Raw genomic sequence first — 22204 nt, 5'->3', positions numbered from 1 at the left:
CTAGCGTAGGTTACGTGATTCGCTTTGAGTACCTGGTGAACTGCAAAAGAGGAAAGACAGAAGAAGAGGCTGAGTTAAAGGAAGCTGGAAGATCAAGAAGACGAAAAAATCTAAGTTTATCAGTTTACTTTAAATAGGTATTGCACTAAAATATATATTTCCAAATTCAATTTTGGAGCAGAAATGTTTTAGTGCTAAAATCATTAGTACTACCAGTATGCGTACATTTTACTGTGACTTCCCAAAAAACTTATCTTTGAAAGAAAAATATGCACAAAACTTCGTAAATGTAACACATAGCATGAGGTCCACCCGGTTCCTTTAATAAGATATATAATATACTTGTTCTTTGTGTCTGTGTATTCGATACCTACCCTCTATAGGTATACCGGGGGAAGGGGACAGAGTGTACTACGGTGGCCTATACTGACGTAATAATTATACTGACGGGACATTTTAAAATTCTAAAATCTTACATTAAGTTACGTTTAGGGCACTCAATAACGATTTTTAACAACTAATACGTACATATATTAATAGTGTGTGTTATTATTGGCGAAAATTTTCATTATAAGACAACAGTAATTTGTCTGGCCCATTTACTTAAATATTTTCCTGTGTGTACCTCTTTATATAAAATTCCAACTAGTCTTCTAGAACATTGGTAGATCCAGAGTTCCAACTCCAGAGCCAAATCCAATATAAAGTTTCTGATGAGGAAGCAGGGATTTCTCTGTTTCTTTCAATCGGTCTTTTAACTTATCAATCAGTTGATTCCAGGCTTTTTCGTCAACTTTGTTTCTTTGGTAAGACTTGCGATCGTTTAAGTTGTGTTTTTTCTCTATCATTATTGGAAAATCGCGAATTTGTTTTTAAATTATTAATTATGTATATAATAATGTGTGTGTGTATATATAACGTGTTACTTTACACTCAGTTTCAAAATTATTTAATCAAGCCAAATGGAAGTAACTTAATCATCAAATGTCGAGAAAAATTTAGTTTTTAAACTGACCAAGCATAGCACAACCTCAAACTAAAGAAGCAGCAAATATCTTGTCCCGGTGATTATCAATAAGTAAGAGTTTTGACCTGAAACGTTTAAAATCTGTATGCATGTATGATTTAATTTTAGGAAACCTGTCACTCACTCATAGCTTGATGAGTCTTCTCAATATGAAACAAGAAAGTGTGTGTCAATATGGTATAAATGGAATTTGAGGTGTCTGATTGTTGTAAAAATGGCGTTCATTTATTGATTCTGACAAAACCAAAAAATGTTATTTTGTAAACTATACTCATACAACAAGAAGAAATACTTCAGTTCTTGCCATCTAGAATCTATGAATGCAGTAACCAGTATTTACTTCAGGAATACATCAGTTTAACGATATTCCAGCACATTTTCGACATAGGGAAGTATGACCCACATTGAATCCTATGTAAATATCACCAGAGGTTCGGTTAGTCTACATAGAACTGAATAGAGAACGCGCAGCCTTTGTGAAAAGTATGAGATTTTCCGTGGTACATTATAATTATTTTGAGACAGAATAACATGCAGATATATACTTTTCTTCGAGTGACTATCCCTAAAATGCTAAAGAACACATCGTTGCCCATATTAATGAGCCTAGTGTGACGACTGGGGACAATATTAAAATCCAATCTTGGAGTAAAGGGACAGGATTGAATTTGAAGATTGGGATTTTCTAAATCACTATACGTTACCTCAGAATTGGTGAGGAACGTTTTCTAGTCTACATCAGGATCCAAAATAAGTCCTTTAGGACTCCTTTAAATTAAAAATGACATGGAGTAACGAGACGGAATACGATGCCGAGATGTAGTTTTCTTCCGATGACAATAACCTACCTCACAAATGCTAGGGAACTTATCTGTGTTCAGAGTAACAGTTCCTACTGTTGTCAATGTCGTATCTGTCTGGAGCAATGAGAGAAGGTTGCGTAAGAATCTTCTAAGGTTACATCAGGATACCAAATGGTGTTCCTCTAGATATCATTTGAATCGGACACGGAGCAACGAGACGGAATAAATTTATGAGGTGCATATTCCTTGCAACGACCATAGCTTAAACCGCAGATGCTTTTGAATTACACCATCGATCATACATACTAATCGTTTGAGTGATATATCTATGTAAAAACAATGTAAAATCTGTTTTATGAAAGTAAGACACGAGACATAAAAAAAAATACTTGAAAATGATACCTCACAAGGCAGGATTATTAAGGTTTGGGGCGCAACCCCTACTCCAGATTTTGATTTCTCACAAAATCAACTAACAACTTTTAAAACAAAAGTGCCCCCTTTATACTTTATATTAAAGGTATTATCAAACTAAGCAACTTTTACATTTAATGTGTTTTATATCTCTAACTCTTATTAAAAACATTTAGTAGCCAACAAAAATTTATTAGTTTTCTTTCAAAAATTAAAGTATGGATTTAATAAAAGCTACTTGAGAAAAATATTACTAAGTTAACAATAACATTCTTAGGTTCTTACGTTTTTCTTATGCCTAAACATTTAAGTTTTACGGTTCACTCTGCGTCGAAACATGAGCCGAAATATTGTATTTATCTTATCTACCAAATATGAAAATACATATTAAACAGAAAGATATTTCAATTAGTAAATTACTACCAAATGATTTCAAAATTTCAGAAGTCGCATTTATTGTAAGTTAATTGCTAAAATAACTTTTACTAGCAAATTATCTATTTCGTTACTATGCCCAAAGATGAATATAACAATTTTCTAAAGTAAACTGACCATATTTTTTGTACTTCTACCATCAAACGTTGTACGCCCACTATAACTATTGTGTGTATATATATATATATATATATATATATATATATATATATATATATATATATATATATATATATACCGGTAACATAAAAACTGTATATACCGATATCAATCTTGATTTTAGCATCAAAAGAGCAATACTGAACCGCAGCAACACTATCACGCCCTTACATGTCGCAGGATTATAGAAGTTGTGTTGTTTTAAATATAATTATGATATTAAGCTTATTAATGAATACCATAAAAAGTATCATATAACATACAACGGTAATGCATTCAAGTGCCTTTTAATGTATTGATAGTTGGCATAAATAAGGAGACAAGCACATGCTCTTTCACACTGTGGGTAGCGATACTGGGGGCGTAGCGGGGTGACTCGGCCAAATGGTCAGCCTGTTAGCAGATCTGAACATTACACCCCGTTAAACTATTCCGTTCCACGCCGATATTTTTTGTATGAATTTGAATGGCATAGTTATATCGTTTTAGTCATAAAGTTTAATTTATTCCTAATTAAAAACAAATGTATTTTCTTTTATGGTTCCCGGTTTAACATTGTTTAGTTGTATGAAGCTTTTTTCCACAATCCAGAGGTGTAATAAGTTATACAGTTTTAAGGAAGGAACTTATTGAAAGAATTAAAGTTCCCCGAAATAGGAAGATTTATCGAAGTAACAAATTCAGGCTTATCACAGATTATTTAGCCAATGAAATAAAAACTATTATTGCAACAACCATCTTATTAATGTTATCACTTTTTAAACTTGCGCAATTAACAGTATTATAAATAAAGGTATAATTGTAGTTAAAAATATATTTTTAGGCAGTGTAAACGCCAAAGCTTATATTTATTTTAAGAATTAAAAAGTATCCAATGCTTTTGAATTCTTTACAACCATATATTTTGTGCCTGAGTGTGAACCAGTTGTTATTGGTCATAAAACACAATAAAAACTAAACTGAACTAAACTGCAACAGATTGTTGATTTACCAAACAATGAGTATCACCATTAAAATTCCTCTGTTTTGTAACATACAAGTTTTAAGTTGTATCTTATTGCATATAAACGTATGTAAAATATGAAACGATTGTATACAATTATTCATCAGAACGACATGAAAATTTCTTATTCATTTAAACTCTAAGATTTAATATCTTAGTTTGAACCAGTAGGGCTAAGTGAATTTGGGTTTAAAACATATAGAAACTGTCATAGACTATTTTATTAGCAATAATAACATTAATAGGCCTATTAATTTAAATTTGTAGATAGTTTACTAACTTTAAAAGTTTAAACTTTTATTTAATTTATTAGTATTTACTTTTAAATGTTTCTAATAGTGATACTTGATAGTAGTGAAAATTAAAAAAAAACCCCAATTAAGTAAACAATAAAATTTAAGTTAAAATAAATAAATTTTTTAACCGATTGTTTTCTTGTTCAGCATTAATATTTGGTATATGAGAAGTACATTTGTATAATTTTTACGTTTACTCATGTATTTCACGGTATAAGAGTAAGACTAATCTTATACAATTCGTAATATTAAAAACAGATTCAATGTAAAGAAATATATTATAAAATTTACAACGCCGCAGAAAACATCGGAGAATTGTACTGAGCAAAGAATCGACGCGTCTTTTGCTGAGTGACGTCATGCTTACTGTCGACTAGTATGAGCACACGCTTGTCTCTTTACATCATGGATAATTCAGAACATATATTTGATTTTTTTTATATTCCATTGCCACTTTTCAAAATGAATGCAAGCGTCATCATAATTATTGCATTTTATGAACATTAAAAGCGCTAGAATATAAATTAATAATATCTTGAAAATGATACATCTTTCCAAATTTTACGGAGAACATCAACGACAAAACAGAATTAGAGGTTTCGCATTGTTCTTAGGGAGTACAACTCAAGATTTTCACTGCAATAAAATCTTAAGTGGGTGTAATTAAAGTTTACGGATACACAAAAGGAAACATATCACACAATACCCCTTTCTTTCTTTTGTAGTTGTAATAATTTATTTACTGATGTATTTATTTAACAGACAAATTTTACAATAACATCAATACAAAGTATGTTTAACTTAGTACAATAAATAATATACTACTTATAACATTCGTAAATAATCTATATGGGAAACATATTATAAGTAAAGGCTTCCGTTGATAATAGCTATACAGTGTAGTGTGCCACAACAGACACTAAGGAAAAACACATTACTCAGAAAAAAGTTACCTTTTGTGAACATGAATTTAAAAAGTGCAAAACTTAAGACGTACTAAGGACGTACTTTAGACTTTCGTAACCAACACTTTAGTTTATAAAATGGATTAAACTTTAATTGTTAATTGCTGTCAAATTATATTCCTTAGCACTTTAATTGAGCATATCACACTAAACTTCTGGTAATGAACACTGAGTCATAACTAGGCCTCAAGTTAGGTAATAAGTAGTCATATCGACGTATTATTCAATAAAATAGTTATTCACTACATGTCTTTTGTTGACGTAGTTGAAACTCCGGAAAGAGTCACTTTATAATTCTAAAAACAAAGAAAGCCAATTTTTTAATATAGTATTAAAATATCTTAATGATTTAAATAACTGGATTTGTGATCATTTCAGTTGGTTTTGCCTCAACGAATTGTAAATTACTTGTTAGGATTGAACTTGGTGAGCCTTGTATTTTTTCAAACATATTGTTCGCACTATTATGACAGCATCGAACAGAACACAAAGGGGTGTCTAATGAGTGTAAAACTATTAAAAAGATACCATTTGACTGTGACAATTGCGCCATAATTAATGCACAAAGCTGTCAGTCTACTATACCAGAGGGCTGTGACACCACATCAACTGTGTCCTCTCTCAGCACTGATTGTGGTTCACTCCACATTAACCGTTTTGATCTCTAATGTGGCTATGGTTACGGTTGTAATCGATTATTCGGTGGTTACAGTCGATGAGCTTTACAATTACATCGCGATGGATTTGACATGAACATTTAAAATACAGTTCTTTGACAAGGTTTGGGTTTGGAGCTTGGTTTGCTTTATTGTTTTAGGATTCGTTAGATCAGATTTTCTAGTGAACATATAGTGAAAGCTATAGACGTTGAGATATTAAGGTTGGATGTTTGGTGGTAATCGAAGATAACAATTTTTAATTAATAATGCAACCCGGCGCTACTATAAAATGTGCTCAGATTAATCTGGTAAAGATTATAAACTCAATAAAGTAATTAGTCTCATGTTTTTGAATATTTAATAGTATGTGAAGAAATTATCTGCCCCTATAGATGTTATTTTTATCATTATATTGCTCCTTTAATGTACGAACGCTTACATACGTGCATCGCTTGTCGTTTTTAAGCATTTTAATTAGTAAGTACTATATTTCCTGTAATTTCAAAATAAATTACACTTCCCAAATATTCGTTTATTGAATAAGACATTTTCCATGCATTAGTTTAAAAATAAGAACGTCTTAAAGATAATTAACTTTTGAAGTAAAACTCTGCCTGTTTTAATATGTTATACAATATTATATAAACACCTTAATTATAAAGTACTCAACTATCAGACCTGGATAACTATTTTTAACGTTATTGACATGCTACTCTAAATTAAATGGGAATTGGATGAAAATAGAGAAGAAAGGGAAATGGGAAAAGCGATGGCACCCATTATAACTAATCTCTTTTAATTCAGCCAACTTGGGCGGGCGGGGGCGGGTTGGCTGAGTCTTTGCAGTTTGTGTTCATCTTGTTCCGCCCACGATGTCAAGATATCGTGTAAAGTGATCGTGCACGATGACGAACGTCTGAGACAGACCAGCTTCAATGAATACTTCTCTCGATACTTGGCGACTTCAATACCTTACAAATTACTCAAGGCGAGAACTCTATTATAGGAACATCATACTTGTCTCTTTCTCGTGTTACAATATCGTGCAAGAGCAAGAGCAAAGGTGTATAAAATGGTATAATGCGGTACAATAAACTTTCCTTAAAGAAAGAAATCAAATTTCAGTGGCGCTATTTTTCATAGTGGTCATAATCGGATTGTGACATTTAAAAATACCAAGTGATAATTTATTACACGGGTTATAATTTTTAGTTTTACATAACTATCTGGTGTAGAGAAATAATTGCATTAGCTTCAGCTATGTAAGAGTTGGAGAATAACCTGAAAGTAACATTGTCAGTAGCACTGTCACATTGGTTGACGGCACTGATATAACCGTTTAAGTTTCTGGTTCGACGTAAAAAGATTTTAACTGCGTAAAAGCTCATCACTTTGTAAACAGGACCTTAGAGATCACCTTGGATCACCATCATTTTGTTGTGAGCACATGTAGCCGAGTTAAGGTACAACGTGTCAATGTACTGTTGTATCATCGATACTACAATTGGTGTAGCCAAGGTGCAATTCTAATGATCTTTGTGTATTGTATTTTATAACAGCATACCACCAAAGTCGGTAACACCAGTTACGTTATTTTCACTGGGCATAATTGGATTCGAAAACTGATATAGCATCATTTTTTTCCTACAACATAATAATTAGCATTTTAACATTCTCATATTGATATATTTTCGAGACTCATAATGTATACAAAATGTAATACCGTAGTATAAATGTAATAGATGGCACTACTCGTATAAACCACCACAACACATGGCCCGTATGAACCTGTGACAGTCCAACATCACTCTGCTGCTGCGTTATACGGGGGCGGTATTCTTTGGCAATTCCCAATAATTTACATTTTGAAGAAAAAGCCCTGATTAAAAAGAAAGGTTTAGTTATAAGGGTTTCTTCTACTCAGCTGGGGAGTTCTTGAACTGATTTTCCTTTTCAGGTGTTATGTTTAGTTGGATGAAGGATGCGTAACATATTTGTGTGTTATGTTAAGTTTATATTTAATTTTAATGTTTAATTTGTCCTATTAACCATTATAATAAACTTATTTTATATAATGTATATTGGATCTTGGTAATTGGATCTTTGCCATACGTGTAACTTATGTCTACGACAATAAAAGGTAATTACTTGATTGATGATATAATAATCAACTGTTTCATTTACATTAAGAATTATCGAATCACTCTGTGGTTCTCTTATTTCACGGATCATAATGTCATCATCTGGTTTCCTGTCATCATGGGTGATGGAATCATGATGTAGCTTTAAGTAACATTGTATTATAACGTCAGTATTGTAATGTTCCTACAGTATGAAACCATATACAAGGACCCACTCTACACAGTATAACTGATTGTATTACTACGATTCGGTATTGTAGTGTTTCTACATTATCAAATCTTCAAAATGACCCACTCTACACAGTACAACTGATTGTATTACTACGATTCGGTATTGTAATGTTTCTACATTATCAAGTCTTCAAAAGGGCCCACTCTACACAGCACAACTGATTGTATTACTACGATTCGGTATTGTAATGTTTCTACATTATCAAGTCTTCAAAATGGCCCACTCTACACAGTATAATTGATTGTATTACTACGATTCGGTTTTGTAATGTTTCTACATAATCAATTCATATACAAGGAACCACTCTACACAGTACAACTGATTGTATTACTTCGATTCAGTATTGTAATGTTTCTACATTATCAAATCTTCAAAATGACCCACTCTACACAGTACAACTGATTGTATTGCTACGATTCGGTATTGTATTGTTTCTACATTATCAATTCATATACAAGGAACCACTCTACACAGTACAACTGATTGTATTACTACGATTCGGTATTGTAATGTTTCTACATTATCAAGTCTTCAAAAGGGCCCACTCTACACAGTACAACTGATTGTATTACTACGATTCGGTATTGTAATGTTTCTACATTATCAAGTCTTCAAAATGGCCCACTCTACACAGTATAATTGATTGTATTACTACGATTCGGTTTTGTAATGTTTCTACATAATCAATTCATATACAAGGAACCACTCTACACAGTACAACTGATTGTATTACTACGATTCAGTATTGTAATGTTTCTACATCATCAAATCTTCAAAATGACCCACTCCACACAGTACAACTGATTGTATTGCTACGATTCGGTATTGTAATGTTTCTACATTATCAAGTCTTCAAAAGGGCCCACTCTACACAGTACAACTGATTGTATTACTACGATCCGGTATTGTAATGTTTCTATATTATCAATTCATATACAAGGAACCACTCTACACAGTACAACTGATTGTATTACTACGATTCGGTATTGTATTGTTTCTACATTATCAATTCATATACAAGGAACCACTCTACACAGTACAACTGATTGTATTACTACGATTCGGTATTGTAATGTTTCTACATTATCAAATCTTCAAAATGGCCCACTCTACACAGTACAACTGATTATATTACTACGATTCGGTATTGTAATGTTTCTACATTATCAAATCTTCAAAATGGCCCACTCTACACAGTACAACTGATTGTATTACTACGATTCGGTATTGTAATGTTTCTACATTATCAAGTCTTCAAAATGGCCCACTCTACACAGTATAATTGATTGTATTACTACGATTCGGTTTTGTAATGTTTCTACATTATCAATTCATATACAAGGAACCACTCTACACAGTACAACTGATTGTATTACTACGATTCGGTATTATATTGTTTCTACATTATCAAAACTTCAAAATGGCCCACTCTACACAGTACAACTGATTGTATTACTACGATTCGGTATTGTAATGTTTCTACATTATCAAGTCTTCAAAAGGGCCCACTTTACACAGCACAACTGATTGTATTACTACGATTCGGTATTGTAATGTTTCTACATTATCAAGTCTTCAAAATGGCCCACTCTACACAGTATAATTGATTGTATTACTACGATTCGGTTTTGTAATGTTTCTACATAATCAATTCATATACAAGGAACCACTCTACACAGTACAACTGATTGTATTACTACGATTCAGTATTGTAATGTTTCTACATTATCAAATCTTCAAAATGACCCACTCTACACAGTACAACTGATTGTATTGCTACGATTCGGTATTGTATTGTTTCTACATTATCAATTCATATACAAGGAACCACTCTACACAGTATAATTGATTGTATTACTACGATTCGGTATTGTAATGTTTCTACATTATCAAGTCTTCAAAAGGGCCCACTCTACACAGTACAACTGATTGTATTACTACGATTCGGTATTGTAATGTTTCTACATTATCAAGTCTTCAAAATGGCCCACTCTACACAGTATAATTGATTGTATTACTACGATTCGGTTTTGTAATGTTTCTACATTATCAATTCATATACAAGGAACCACTCTACACAGTACAACTGATTGTATTACTACGATTCGGTATTGTATTGTTTCTACATTATCAATTCATATACAAGGAACCACTCTACACAGTACAACTGATTGTATTACTACGATTCGGTATTGTAATGTTTCTACATTATCAAATCTTCAAAATGGCCCACTCTACACAGTACAACTGATTATATTACTACGATTCGGTATTGTAATGTTTCTACATTATCAAATCTTCAAAATGGCCCACTCTACCACAGTACAACTGACTGTATTACTACGATTCGGTATTGTAATGTTTCTACATTATCAAGTCTTCAAAAGGGCCCACTCTACACAGTACAACTGATTGTATTACTACGATTCGGTATTGTAATGTTTCTACATTATCAAGTCTTCAAAATGGCCCACTCTGCACAGTATAATTGATTGTATTACTACGATTCGGTATTGTAATGTTTCTACATAATCAATTCATATACAAGGAACCACTCTACACAGTACAACTGATTGTATTACTACGATTCGGTATTGTATTGTTTCTACATTATCAATTCATATACAAGGAACCACTCTACACAGTACAACTGATTGTATTACTACGATTCGGTATTGTAATGTTTCTACATTATCAAATCTTCAAAATGGCCAACTCTACACAGTACAACTGATTATATTACTACGATTCGGTATTGTAATGTTTCTACATTATCAAGTCTTCAAAATGGCCCACTCTACACAGTACAACTGATTGTATTATTACGATTCGGTATTGTAATGTGTCTACAGTCCATCTACAAGGACCCACTCTACACAGTACAACTGATTGTATTACTACGATTCTGTATTGTAATGTTTCTACATTATCTTCAAAATGGCCCACTCTACACAGTACAACTGATTGTATTACTACGATTCGGTATTTAAATGTTTCTACATTATCAAATCTTCAAAATGGCCCACTCTACACAGTACAACTGATTGTATTACTACGATTCGGTATTGTAATGTTTCTACATTATCAAGTCTTCAAAAGGGCCCACTCTACACAGTACAACTGATTGTATTACTACGATTCAGTATTGTAATGTTTCTACATTATCAAGTCTTCAAAATGGCCCACTCTACACAGTATAATTGATTGTATTACTACGATTCGGTATTGTAATGTTTCTACATATACAAGAAACCACTCTACACAGTACAACTGATTGTATTACTACGATTCGGTATTGTATTGTTTCTACATTATCAACTCATATACAAGGAACCACTCTACACAGTACAACTGATTGTATTACTACGATTCGGTATTGTAATGTTTCTACATAATCAATTCATATACAAGGAACCACTCTACACAGTACAATTGATTGTATTACTATGATTCGGTATTGTAATGTTTCTACATAATCAATTCATATACAAGGAACCACTCTACACAGTACAACTGATTGTATTACTACGATTAGGTATTGTAATGTTTCTACGTTATCAAGTCTTCAAAATGGCCCACTCTACACAGTATAATTGATTGTATTACTACGATTCGGTATTGTAATGTTTCTACATAATCAATTCATATACAAGGAACCACTCTACACAGTACAATTGATTGTATTACTATGATTCGGTATTGTAATGTTTCTACATAATCAATTCATATACAAGGAACCACTCTACACAGTACAACTGATTGTATTACTACAATTCGGTATTGTAATGTTTCTACATTATCAAGTCTTCAAAATGGCCCACTCTACACAGTATAATTGATTGTATTACTACGATTCGGTATTGTAATGTTTCTACATAATCAATTCATATACAAGGAACCATTCTACACAGTACAATTGATTGTATTACTATGATTCGGTATTGTAATGTTTCTACATAATCAATTCATATACAAGGAACCACTCTACACAGTACAACTGATTGTATTACTACGATTCGGTATTTTAATGTTTCTACATTATCAAATCTTCAAAATGGCCCACTCTACACAGTACAACTGATTGTATTACTACGATTCGGTATTGTAATGTTTCTACATTATCAAGTCTTCAAAATGGCCCACTCTACACAGTATAATTGATTGTATTACTACGATTCGGTATTGTAATGTTTCTACATTATCAAGTCTTCAAAATGGCCCACTCTACACAGTACAACTGATTGTATTACTACGATTCGGTATTGTAATGTTTCTACATTATCAAGTCTTCAAAAGGGCCCACTCTACACAGTACAACTGATTGTATTACTACGATTCGGTATTGTAATGTTTCTACATAATCAATTCATATACAAGGAACCACTCTACACAGTACAACTGATTGTATTATTACGATTCGGTATTGTATTGTTTCTACATTATCAATTCATATACAAGGAACCACTCTACACAGTACAACTGATTGTATTATTACGATTCGGTATTGTAATGTTTCTACATTATCAAATCTTCAAAATGGCCCACTCTACACAGTACAACTGATTGTATTACTACGATTAGGTATTGTAATGTTTCTACGTTATCAAGTCTTCAAAATGGCCCACTCTACACAGTATAATTGATTGTATTACTACGATTCGGTATTGTAATGTTTCTACATCATCAATTCATATACAAGGAACCACTCTACACAGTACAATTGATTGTATTATTACGATTCGGGATTGTAATGTTTCTACGGTATCAATTCATATACAAGGACCCACTCTACACAGTATAATTGATTGTATTATTACGATTCGGGATTGTAATGTTTCTACATAATCAATTCATATACAAGGAACCACTCTACACAGTACAACTGATTGTATTACTACGTTTCGGTATTGTATTGTTTCTACATTATCAAATCTTCAACAATGGCCCACTCTACACAGTACAACTGATTGTATTATTACGATTCGGTATTGTAATGTGTCTACAGTCCATCTGCAAGGACCCACTCTACACAGTACAACTGATTGTATTATTACGATTCGGTGCTGTGATGTGCCTACTGTACTGTTGTAGGGTAAAGCCGCCACAGCATGGTCCGAGCGCGAGAGACGTACATCAGCCTCGGAGTGTGCCACGAGCCACCGCACCAAGCAGCGGGAGGCGCATGGCAGATGGATGAAAAGAAACAGGGTGAGTTACCTTCATTTTTGAGGCCTTTTCTCCTCAGAACTAATAGTTCTATGAATACTGTTTTGTTTGATACAGTGTCATGGGATTGTGTTGTCAATTCTGTCGCGGATTTTTATTTCTAATTGTAAGAGATTTCTCAAATCACATAAAAAGCATCGTTTTCATTTGCCCACCCTTGCCTTACTTTTATTATTTGATTACTTAGAATTTTAAAACTTTGAAAAAATGTCTTAAACCTTGGAACCAATAAAAAACGACAGGATTAAAATGATCTAAAATAGCAAAGTTATTTAAAAAGTGGTAATTGCAGGGGTTTTGTAACAAACCGCAATAATGGAAAATATTTGTAGTAATAGTTATATAAGGAAGCAGTACTGTTTTATTTCACGATGATTTTAGAATTGCATAAAATGTTACTTTTCTTCGGATCCAAAATCATAAACGTCTTCGGTTAAAAAAACATCTAAACAAGCAAACATCTACAACTTCTAAAAGTAGTAAGCAATAAACTATATTGTCATTAGTGTACAATAGAAATCAGCATAACAATACCTGTACACTCCTGTAAAATCATGTTCATGAAATGAAAAGTTTATCCATTCATTCTTTATATTGTTATTCCATCTTTATTCCTAAGTGGAGTTTTGAAGAATGTTTGTCTAAATGCTTAAAATGTATAGTTTTCACACATCTGTTTATAAACTTTACTAAAAAGGTAGACATAATTCATCACAGAACTATTACATTGTTTGTAATTCAATACTGAAACTAAGCATTTAATATTAAAGTAAATACATAAATAAACAACTTTTGACAGGATACTATTATTATATTAAACTGTTAAACCCCGCGGGGACTACCTGCAAGGTTTAAAATAGAATCCCACCGAACATATTTATTATTAACACTAGTTTCCTTAGTTGACATTCATTTATTATTTTTTTTTTTTTTTTTTTTATTTTAAATCGTTCTTTTAATGTTCATACTACATTTTTGTATACGATAATATTTAAACATGCTGAAAAGTTAGGAATTTTGTGAATATTTGAACTATTGTAAGAGTCGTTTACCTCAGTTGCTTAACTTACACACAATTTTGAAATAATTTGAAATATATTAGAAAATAAATTTTACATATAAAAAAGAAGATATTTACTTTATAAAAATAAAGTGAAACAATTTTGTAATTTGTCTGACATTGTTGTTAATTAAAATTCTAAACAGTTAAACTTGTTAAATTGCTTGTTTAACCTTTAACTATTATTATTGAACAATCATTAAATCATTGTTTATAATTTTAAAGGCAGTTAGTAAAACAAAACACATTCTCGTGAGCGTTTTTCTCATACTGTTTTGAAATAAAATAAAGGACATTTCGAAAATTTATTTCTGAGAAGTCGATTTATAAGATAAATTCTTGTGCGGTGTTATACTCCACAGTATAATTCTAGTAATTAATAAAACCTATACATAAAACTTGAATACAAAACACCACTATTACAAAGCTGTAAGTTTTACTTAAACGGTCAGTACCAAATACAGTGCAATCATAGACGTCTCACTGAGGTAGTACTAGGGCCAGTCAACAACACTCACTAGTGTTGCGTTAGAACCCTTAAAAGATAGTTCTGTTGTAGGTAGTTTAAGACCTATAATCTCCCGTCAGATTACTCTGTGAACAGTGTCCGGTGAAAATTCAATGTTTAATCTTTGTTGTGGTTAGTAGCAACAAAACCTTGAAGATTTTATTCAATTTCAGTTTCGTACCAGAATTTATTATTATTTATTTTACTTTGTGTATGGTATAAAAATCACGTTTTTAGAGTAGTTATACACATATGTTGGTAATATAAACGGAAAATCTATGAAAATTACTTAAACACGTACACATTCTTAAATTATTTTTTGAGTTTCCTAAAGTTTCGAATAACAAATATAAGCAGAGGGAGATGCTAGCACAGAGATATGTTCTCGTCTAAATCTCATCCTAATCGAGTTTATATACGAGTAATGGTAACGATATTGACAGTTTTAATTAACAGTATAGTTACAGTTATAGACAGATAGATACAAATACACAAGTAATGTTATTTAAATCATCAATGATTTCCTAAGAATCTTAAGATAATTCATTGTCATGTTTGTTTTTCAAGTAAAGATAAGATAAATCTTTGCTTAGAAATTTATCTTTACTCCCTTCGTTCATTGGCTCATAGTTAGAGTAATCACTGTTGTGTTCGTTATGTTGTATTATAAAAAAGAAGAAACTACTCATTTCTTAAATTTGGTCAATTTCAAATGGACATAGCTATCGAACGTGTTTTGGCAAGGTAGTAATGGTATAAACGAACCGAAACTAAGTCGTTGACATTATTCAGTACCCCGAGATGGGGATACAATGAAATGCTTGGTTGCCCAATTCTGCTGTAATGCCTGAGGAAACTTTCACTTATCCATCGTTTCTCTACCCCTCCCCACACTACCACCTACCACCCTCCACCAATGCCCCACTTCACCACCGCGCCGGGGGGCGAGTAATTTTAGTTTGAGTTGTTCTTCAGGATTGGGCCAATTACTGTACAAAGCGTGTCCTAACTCTGCTTTCCTTTCATTATTGGGACAAGGGAATTTGCAATCGGCCTAAATAAATATCTTCCCATTTCCGTTCAATTCTACATTTCAGTTTTACTGATCTCTAGTTTCTCCTTTATCTTCTTCATCTATACTGCTTTGTTACTGTCAAGAAACCTAAAATTTATATTATAAACATGTATATAATACAATATATATATAAAGTTCCAACGGACCCTTGTAGAGCGAAACGTTTTCAAAATTAGGAAACAACTACTTTATGGGTGCGGGCGTAGTACTTGACGTGACAAAAAAGGTATAGTTCATGCTACTAAACAACACAGTGTATTTAACATCCCTAAATATAATAAGAAAATGAAATGAAATCCAAAATTGGGCAACAGTTTCTAAACTATTCATTTCTTTAGTCCTTATATATCACTCTCTAATAATTATACATTATATAACATACATGACATTTACAGCAGATAACAAAATAGAACTGCATTTGATTTTTTATTCAACTATTGTTTACATTCCCTAAAACATAGTCTTCATACTTTGTGAAAAGAATAATAGGCCACCCTTATTAAAACAATTTATTATAATAACTACCTTTTTAACATAACATTCACTCTGTTTCTGAGTCTATTAATTATTTGAACAGTAGCCTACGTTGGATGGATGCACATTAAACTATAAGTGTTTTTCCTCACTGGGTTATTATCTAACAAACCATTTCAAAAATGAATTGATAGTAATACCAAATCACAGATTTTCAACATTGTCGTTATGTATTTTGAGCTTAAAGAAGCCTTTCAAACTCTTCATAAAATTATTGTTTTATACCAAATTTAAACATTTGATTTTCCCTATGATCGAACTGATCCCTAACGATGTAACATTCAGTACTGAACCCTGACATTAAAGGGCAGCGGACTGCTCAGATAAACCATCTGGGATTGTCAAAGTTATGATTGGCTATTCTGCGCCCACGGGGCCCGTCCTACACGACAGCGTTACGAGCCATGTGGACTTAATTAAGCCCACAAAATACAATCGCTTGTCAAGTTTTTACTGACACGCTTTCAAAATTGAAGAGGGCTAATTACTTTTACAACATTTATTGTACTCGTATATTTCAAAAGGAGTCTTGTCTGTCGCAGCTTTCTGAGTAACAGCGAACTAGCAATTACGTATTCTGCATAGGCACCTGGGAAAGATAAATTTATTTATATCTAGTATACAATAATAGCAAAACACACAACCACAAGTTTTTCTTTTTCTCTTAATTTGCATGATACTTGTCAAGGACCTGTTGGTTAATAGTTGCTTATAGGCCGTTGGTTACGTCCTACATAATACACACAGTATTACGGTTAGTAAACAAAGTAAGTTTGGGGTGGATTTTTCAAACCCCCAAAATAAACTTTAATTTAAATTGTCATGCGTACCAAAATGTGGTAATGTAGCAGAAAAGTTAATTTAAAATTGATTTGATAGTGCAATGATTGTTTTTAATACTCTAGGAAATATTGTGAAATGTTCAATTTTATTTATTTACATTCCAACGTCTAAGAATCAATTTACAATAACACACAAACTTGAAGGCAAAATAATTTACAGACTATGATAATAGCATGGAAGCCCTATCTTAAACCGCATGCACAAAAATAGGTCTAAACAGTGACAAATAAATAGTTATGGATGTGCGATAATATTTTAAAAAGAATTAAAAATAATACAACGAATAACAGTATTAATATACATCAATAATTAATATTTTGTCGAAAACAATCAACTCGGCTATTGTAATGTATACTCACACTTTACATTGTAAGTATAACGTGTTTGTGACTAACCTAGGTGGATTGTGCGATATTAAAATTCAACTAAATTACTTAAATATATAATAAATGTAAGATAAAACTAATTTAAGGTTCTACTTGTTTAAGACCAATATAAAAAGATAACGTCAATTTTTGATTGACGTCAAAATTATATGACAGAACAAGAAAAACAAATACGATACAAGTGAAGACGTGAAACTTTACCTTAAAACTATGCAATACATAAAAAATTATAAGTACTATGTAACAATGGCTGAGATAATTTAAATGGTAATTTTTACAAAACCTGCGACTGTTCACAAAAAAGTATGTTAATGAAATATCTTACACCTGAACCTATATTTATTTATTTAAAAAAAATCATTATACTTCTAGTATTTTAACAGCCAATTTATGGCAATCTATAATAATTTATAATTTTATTTCGTAAGAGATAAGTGAATTTTATATTTATTATAAATTAATCATTTAACAGGATTAATAAACACATATAATATAAATGTACATTATTTATAAGGAAAAAAGAAAATATAGATAATAAAGTAAAATTGTGTTATATTGATAACATAGATGTTAAAATTTGATGGGAAAAATACTTGACATATTAAAAAATTCAAAATTTTAAATTTATAAATATTTTTATCAGTTGATACTTTATATAAAGATAATTCTACAATTAAGATGTAAAACCTTGTATATCATGAAGGCTATTAAAGTACTTTTAAACATTGACTTGAAAGAACCTCTTCTGTTGACATTAATTCAATAAAATAATATTTTTAATTTTTTTGTACATTTATCTTTTAATGTGACAAACTTCTCCAAAGGGTTATGCCACAGCTCAATTAGATGAAATGCAAACATTGTATGTTTTCTCAATTACATAAGTTTTTGTAACTTTATGTAACTAAAATAAGCTTGATCATGTTTGTTAATGTTTAATTTCTTTATTATATTGCTTGCTACACCAAAACTAAGAATTTATTATTTAATGGACTTAATTACAGGCTACTCAGTTGAAATGAATAATAAATTTGTTACAATTATTATATTTTGGTTTAAACAATTGATATATAAGAATTGAATATCAAGAATGATCGTATTAAAAATGCATTTATATATATATTGAAATTCAAAACCAAGCACTAACTTCATCATTGCTCTCATAAATGTTATATTATCTTCCAATTGTTTTCGATTTCAAAACAAATTTTATTTACAAAAGAATGGAACAGCCATGGGTACCCGAATGGCCCCATCATACGCAAATCTTTTTATGGCAAAATTTGAACAAGATTTTCTACATTCTCAAACATTTAAACCTGTATTCTGGTCTAGATACATAGATGACATTTTTATGTTATGGACAGAGAGTAATGAAAAACTTTTAGATTTCCTAAACGCATTGAACTCCTTCGATAACAATTTAAAATTTACTTGGAAAATTTCAACAGAGTCAGTTACATTTCTGGATATTGCGTTTACATCAAGAAAGGTTACTTGAAACACAAAATTAATGTAAAACCTACAAACACTTTTCAATATCTACACTACAACAGTTGTCACCCTGTATATGTAAAAAGATCAATTCCCAAAAGCTTGGTTACACGAGCAACCAAATTATGCAGTGAGAGTGAAGATCTTAAAAATTACGTTAGTAACATATATGATGCTTTTTTTAAACGAGGATATCCTGAGAAACTATTAAATGAAAAGCTACAGCTCAATGAAAGCAACCTTAATAATAATTATGCCAAAAAGAAATATTATGATGAGCCTAAATTAATAACACAATATCATCCTGGTCTCTACAAAATTAACAACATTTTTAAAGTAGCTTACAAAATTCTTCAAAATTCTCCACTGACAGACTCATTTCTAAAAAGTATTCCACGTATTGTTTTTAAAAGACCTCCTATTTTAAAGGACATTATATCGAAACCAAAATTACCAGCTGATTCTGATGTGGAAACTAAATTTAAAGGAGCACATCCATGTAATAAATCAAGATGCATGGTGTGCAATCAAATACAAGTCATCAAAATTTGAAAGTAGTTCAACTAAAAAAGTATACAAAATTATTGGAAATTTTACATGTGATACAAAAAATGTAGTATATCAAATTCAGTGTAAACAATGTCCTAAAGACTACATCGGCTCTACAACAAATAATTTAAGAATAAGAATGACAGGTCACCGTTATGATTTTAAGCATAATGATGAATCAAAACCATTAGTTATTCATAGTAAAATACACAAAGAATCTTTTGAAAATTTATATACAGTAAAACCAATACGATCAATACAAAATTCAAATACATCAAAATTAAGAAATTTAGAACAAGCTTGTCAAATTGTCACAAAATCTAAATTCCCCTATGGATTAAATCTTCGATAAATTTGAATCATCTGGACACTCATCACATCTTTACACCCACAGTCTGAACATATGTTTATCATTTCAAGAATATTATGCTTATTAATTTATTTATCTGTTTACATGTATGTTTTTGATTATTTTATGTGTTTCGTTATGTTGTTTTGACCTGAAGAAGCGTAATGCGAAATATAGTTAATCAATATTAATATGTTGGCCTTTTTCTACATATATATATATATATATATATATATACATACATACATACATATGAATTTTTTTTAATATAATCAATTCTTGATGAAACAAGGCTAGTCATTGACAAATATCATGAACAACAAGGATCCAAGGCTTGAAAGAAACAACAACATTTATACAATGTAATCATAATTCTTACAATAATATATGAATGTTAATGTTTTTTAATGCACATTTAAATACTTTAGGAGAAGTACCAAATCCTTTGACACTGTACAAATATACACGGACATACATTTACCTGTATTCTTATGAGTGATACTGCCACAGACATATTTAGATTATTCTTTACACTAGAGAATTTCTTCGACATAGCTGCTGTTCTACTTCAATGTTCTAAACTGAAGATGAACTAAACTAACTTAACTTTATTGACGTATTTTGAGAACTTTTGTTAAATATGTTAACTACTATTGTTATGGATTGTGTAGCTTAACATATCAGTGGAGGTATTACACAAAAATAGTCCTGATAACAATATGTGATATAAGTTGTTTGCATATACATTTTACTTTTTTCGGCACCTTTTCAGGGTTTTTATACCCCTTCATTTTGAGTATTTATATACTGTGGGTTTACACCATTTTAAATAAATAAAAAATTCATTCCTCAGTAGTGTATAATGTATCTAAAAATACTAATCGATTTGATGCTTTTGGCTGTTTGCTTAATCTTCAACTTGTTAATGAGTACTAGGCTAAAAACTGAACAATTGGAATTGTATTATGGATTGAAATTTACAATGTAGATGGATATATTATAGAAATTAATACATGATATATCGATTATTTATTAATTTTACGGATTTTTTTAATAAATATAAGAAATAATAAACACGTTAATCAAAACTACGATATTGCTACATAAAACTATATAATTCAAGGGTTGATTTTACAATTCAGTAACAATTTGAATTGGAGAAAATAACAGCTCTCCCATGACTCACAAACTTAGATTACTACCACTGAATTAAATTAAAATGCTTTACACAACATTGTACAGCTATTGTTACAACAAAGATATTTATTTAATACATTGAAATGGCTAATTTAAAAATGCGTGTATCATACTTTGGAATAAATCACAAACCTTCAGTTTGGAAACCAAGGATAAGCCTTTAAGTATCAAATGATGTCATCGTGTTCCAAAAATGGTTGCTTCGTTTTCGATCCTTAATAGTGATATCCATATGAACTGAACCCTGCAGTTATTTTGAGACTAGTTGAATATTTCTATATTGGGTAGCATATGACATTTGTGAAATTTTCATATGATGCCCAAGGTAAGAAAATTGTAATAATTTTGAATATTAAAAATAACTGTAATTTTGATACCAACCCGATATATGTGTGTTCTGGAGAGTTGGTAAGCCTGTCCGGTGATGGTAAGTGTATGTGCCACCAGAGGAAGGGGCTCCAGGCCACTCCAGACATGCGTAAAGTACGCCTGGTGTTCCCCAGACAACCCGCTGCTGTGGTCAGGAGGATACGTCGCAGGAATACTCATGTGGTACAAGAATCAGATGATGATGTAAGGTACCCCCACCACTACACCCCCCACCATTGCAGCAGATTAGTGTCCCTCCACTACTAGCACGTGGTCTCGTCGACCTGATTGGACAAAAATTAGTTGAGTCTTAGATTTCAGGAAGAGCTGTACTGAAATCGACTTTGAGTTTATATAGGTATTGAAACTTGCACAGTAAAACTCCCTTATTATGTTTGCAGGGTTTAGCAAGATGTCCAATTTCAAAAGTATGTGCATTCAACTGATTTTGGGTTTGATGTGTACTAGTAGTGGACTTAG

The 22204-nt window shown here is 31.4% G+C and overlaps 1 protein-coding gene across 4 annotated transcripts in view; it reads left to right on the top strand.

Moving 5' to 3' along the window:
• LOC124354007 overlaps positions 1-22204 on the top strand; it is a 292185-nt gene that overhangs the window by 247523 nt on the left and 22458 nt on the right. For 3 of the 4 annotated variants that reach the window (XM_046804120.1, XM_046804123.1, XM_046804122.1), the window contains 2 exons: positions 13226-13342; positions 21803-21928. In XM_046804120.1, coding sequence (XP_046660076.1) covers positions 13226-13342; positions 21803-21928 — 243 coding nt within the window. The remainder of the gene's footprint in view (positions 1-13225; positions 13343-21802; positions 21929-22204) is intronic. The other variant, XM_046804121.1, reaches the window with a different exon arrangement.

The sequence above is a fragment of the Homalodisca vitripennis genome, chromosome 2, assembly GCF_021130785.1.
Source record: "Homalodisca vitripennis isolate AUS2020 chromosome 2, UT_GWSS_2.1, whole genome shotgun sequence".
Classification (NCBI taxonomy): domain Eukaryota; kingdom Metazoa; phylum Arthropoda; class Insecta; order Hemiptera; family Cicadellidae; genus Homalodisca; species Homalodisca vitripennis.
The sequence above is the reverse complement of the archived record's forward strand: the minus strand, read 5'-3'. Positions and strand labels throughout refer to the sequence as shown.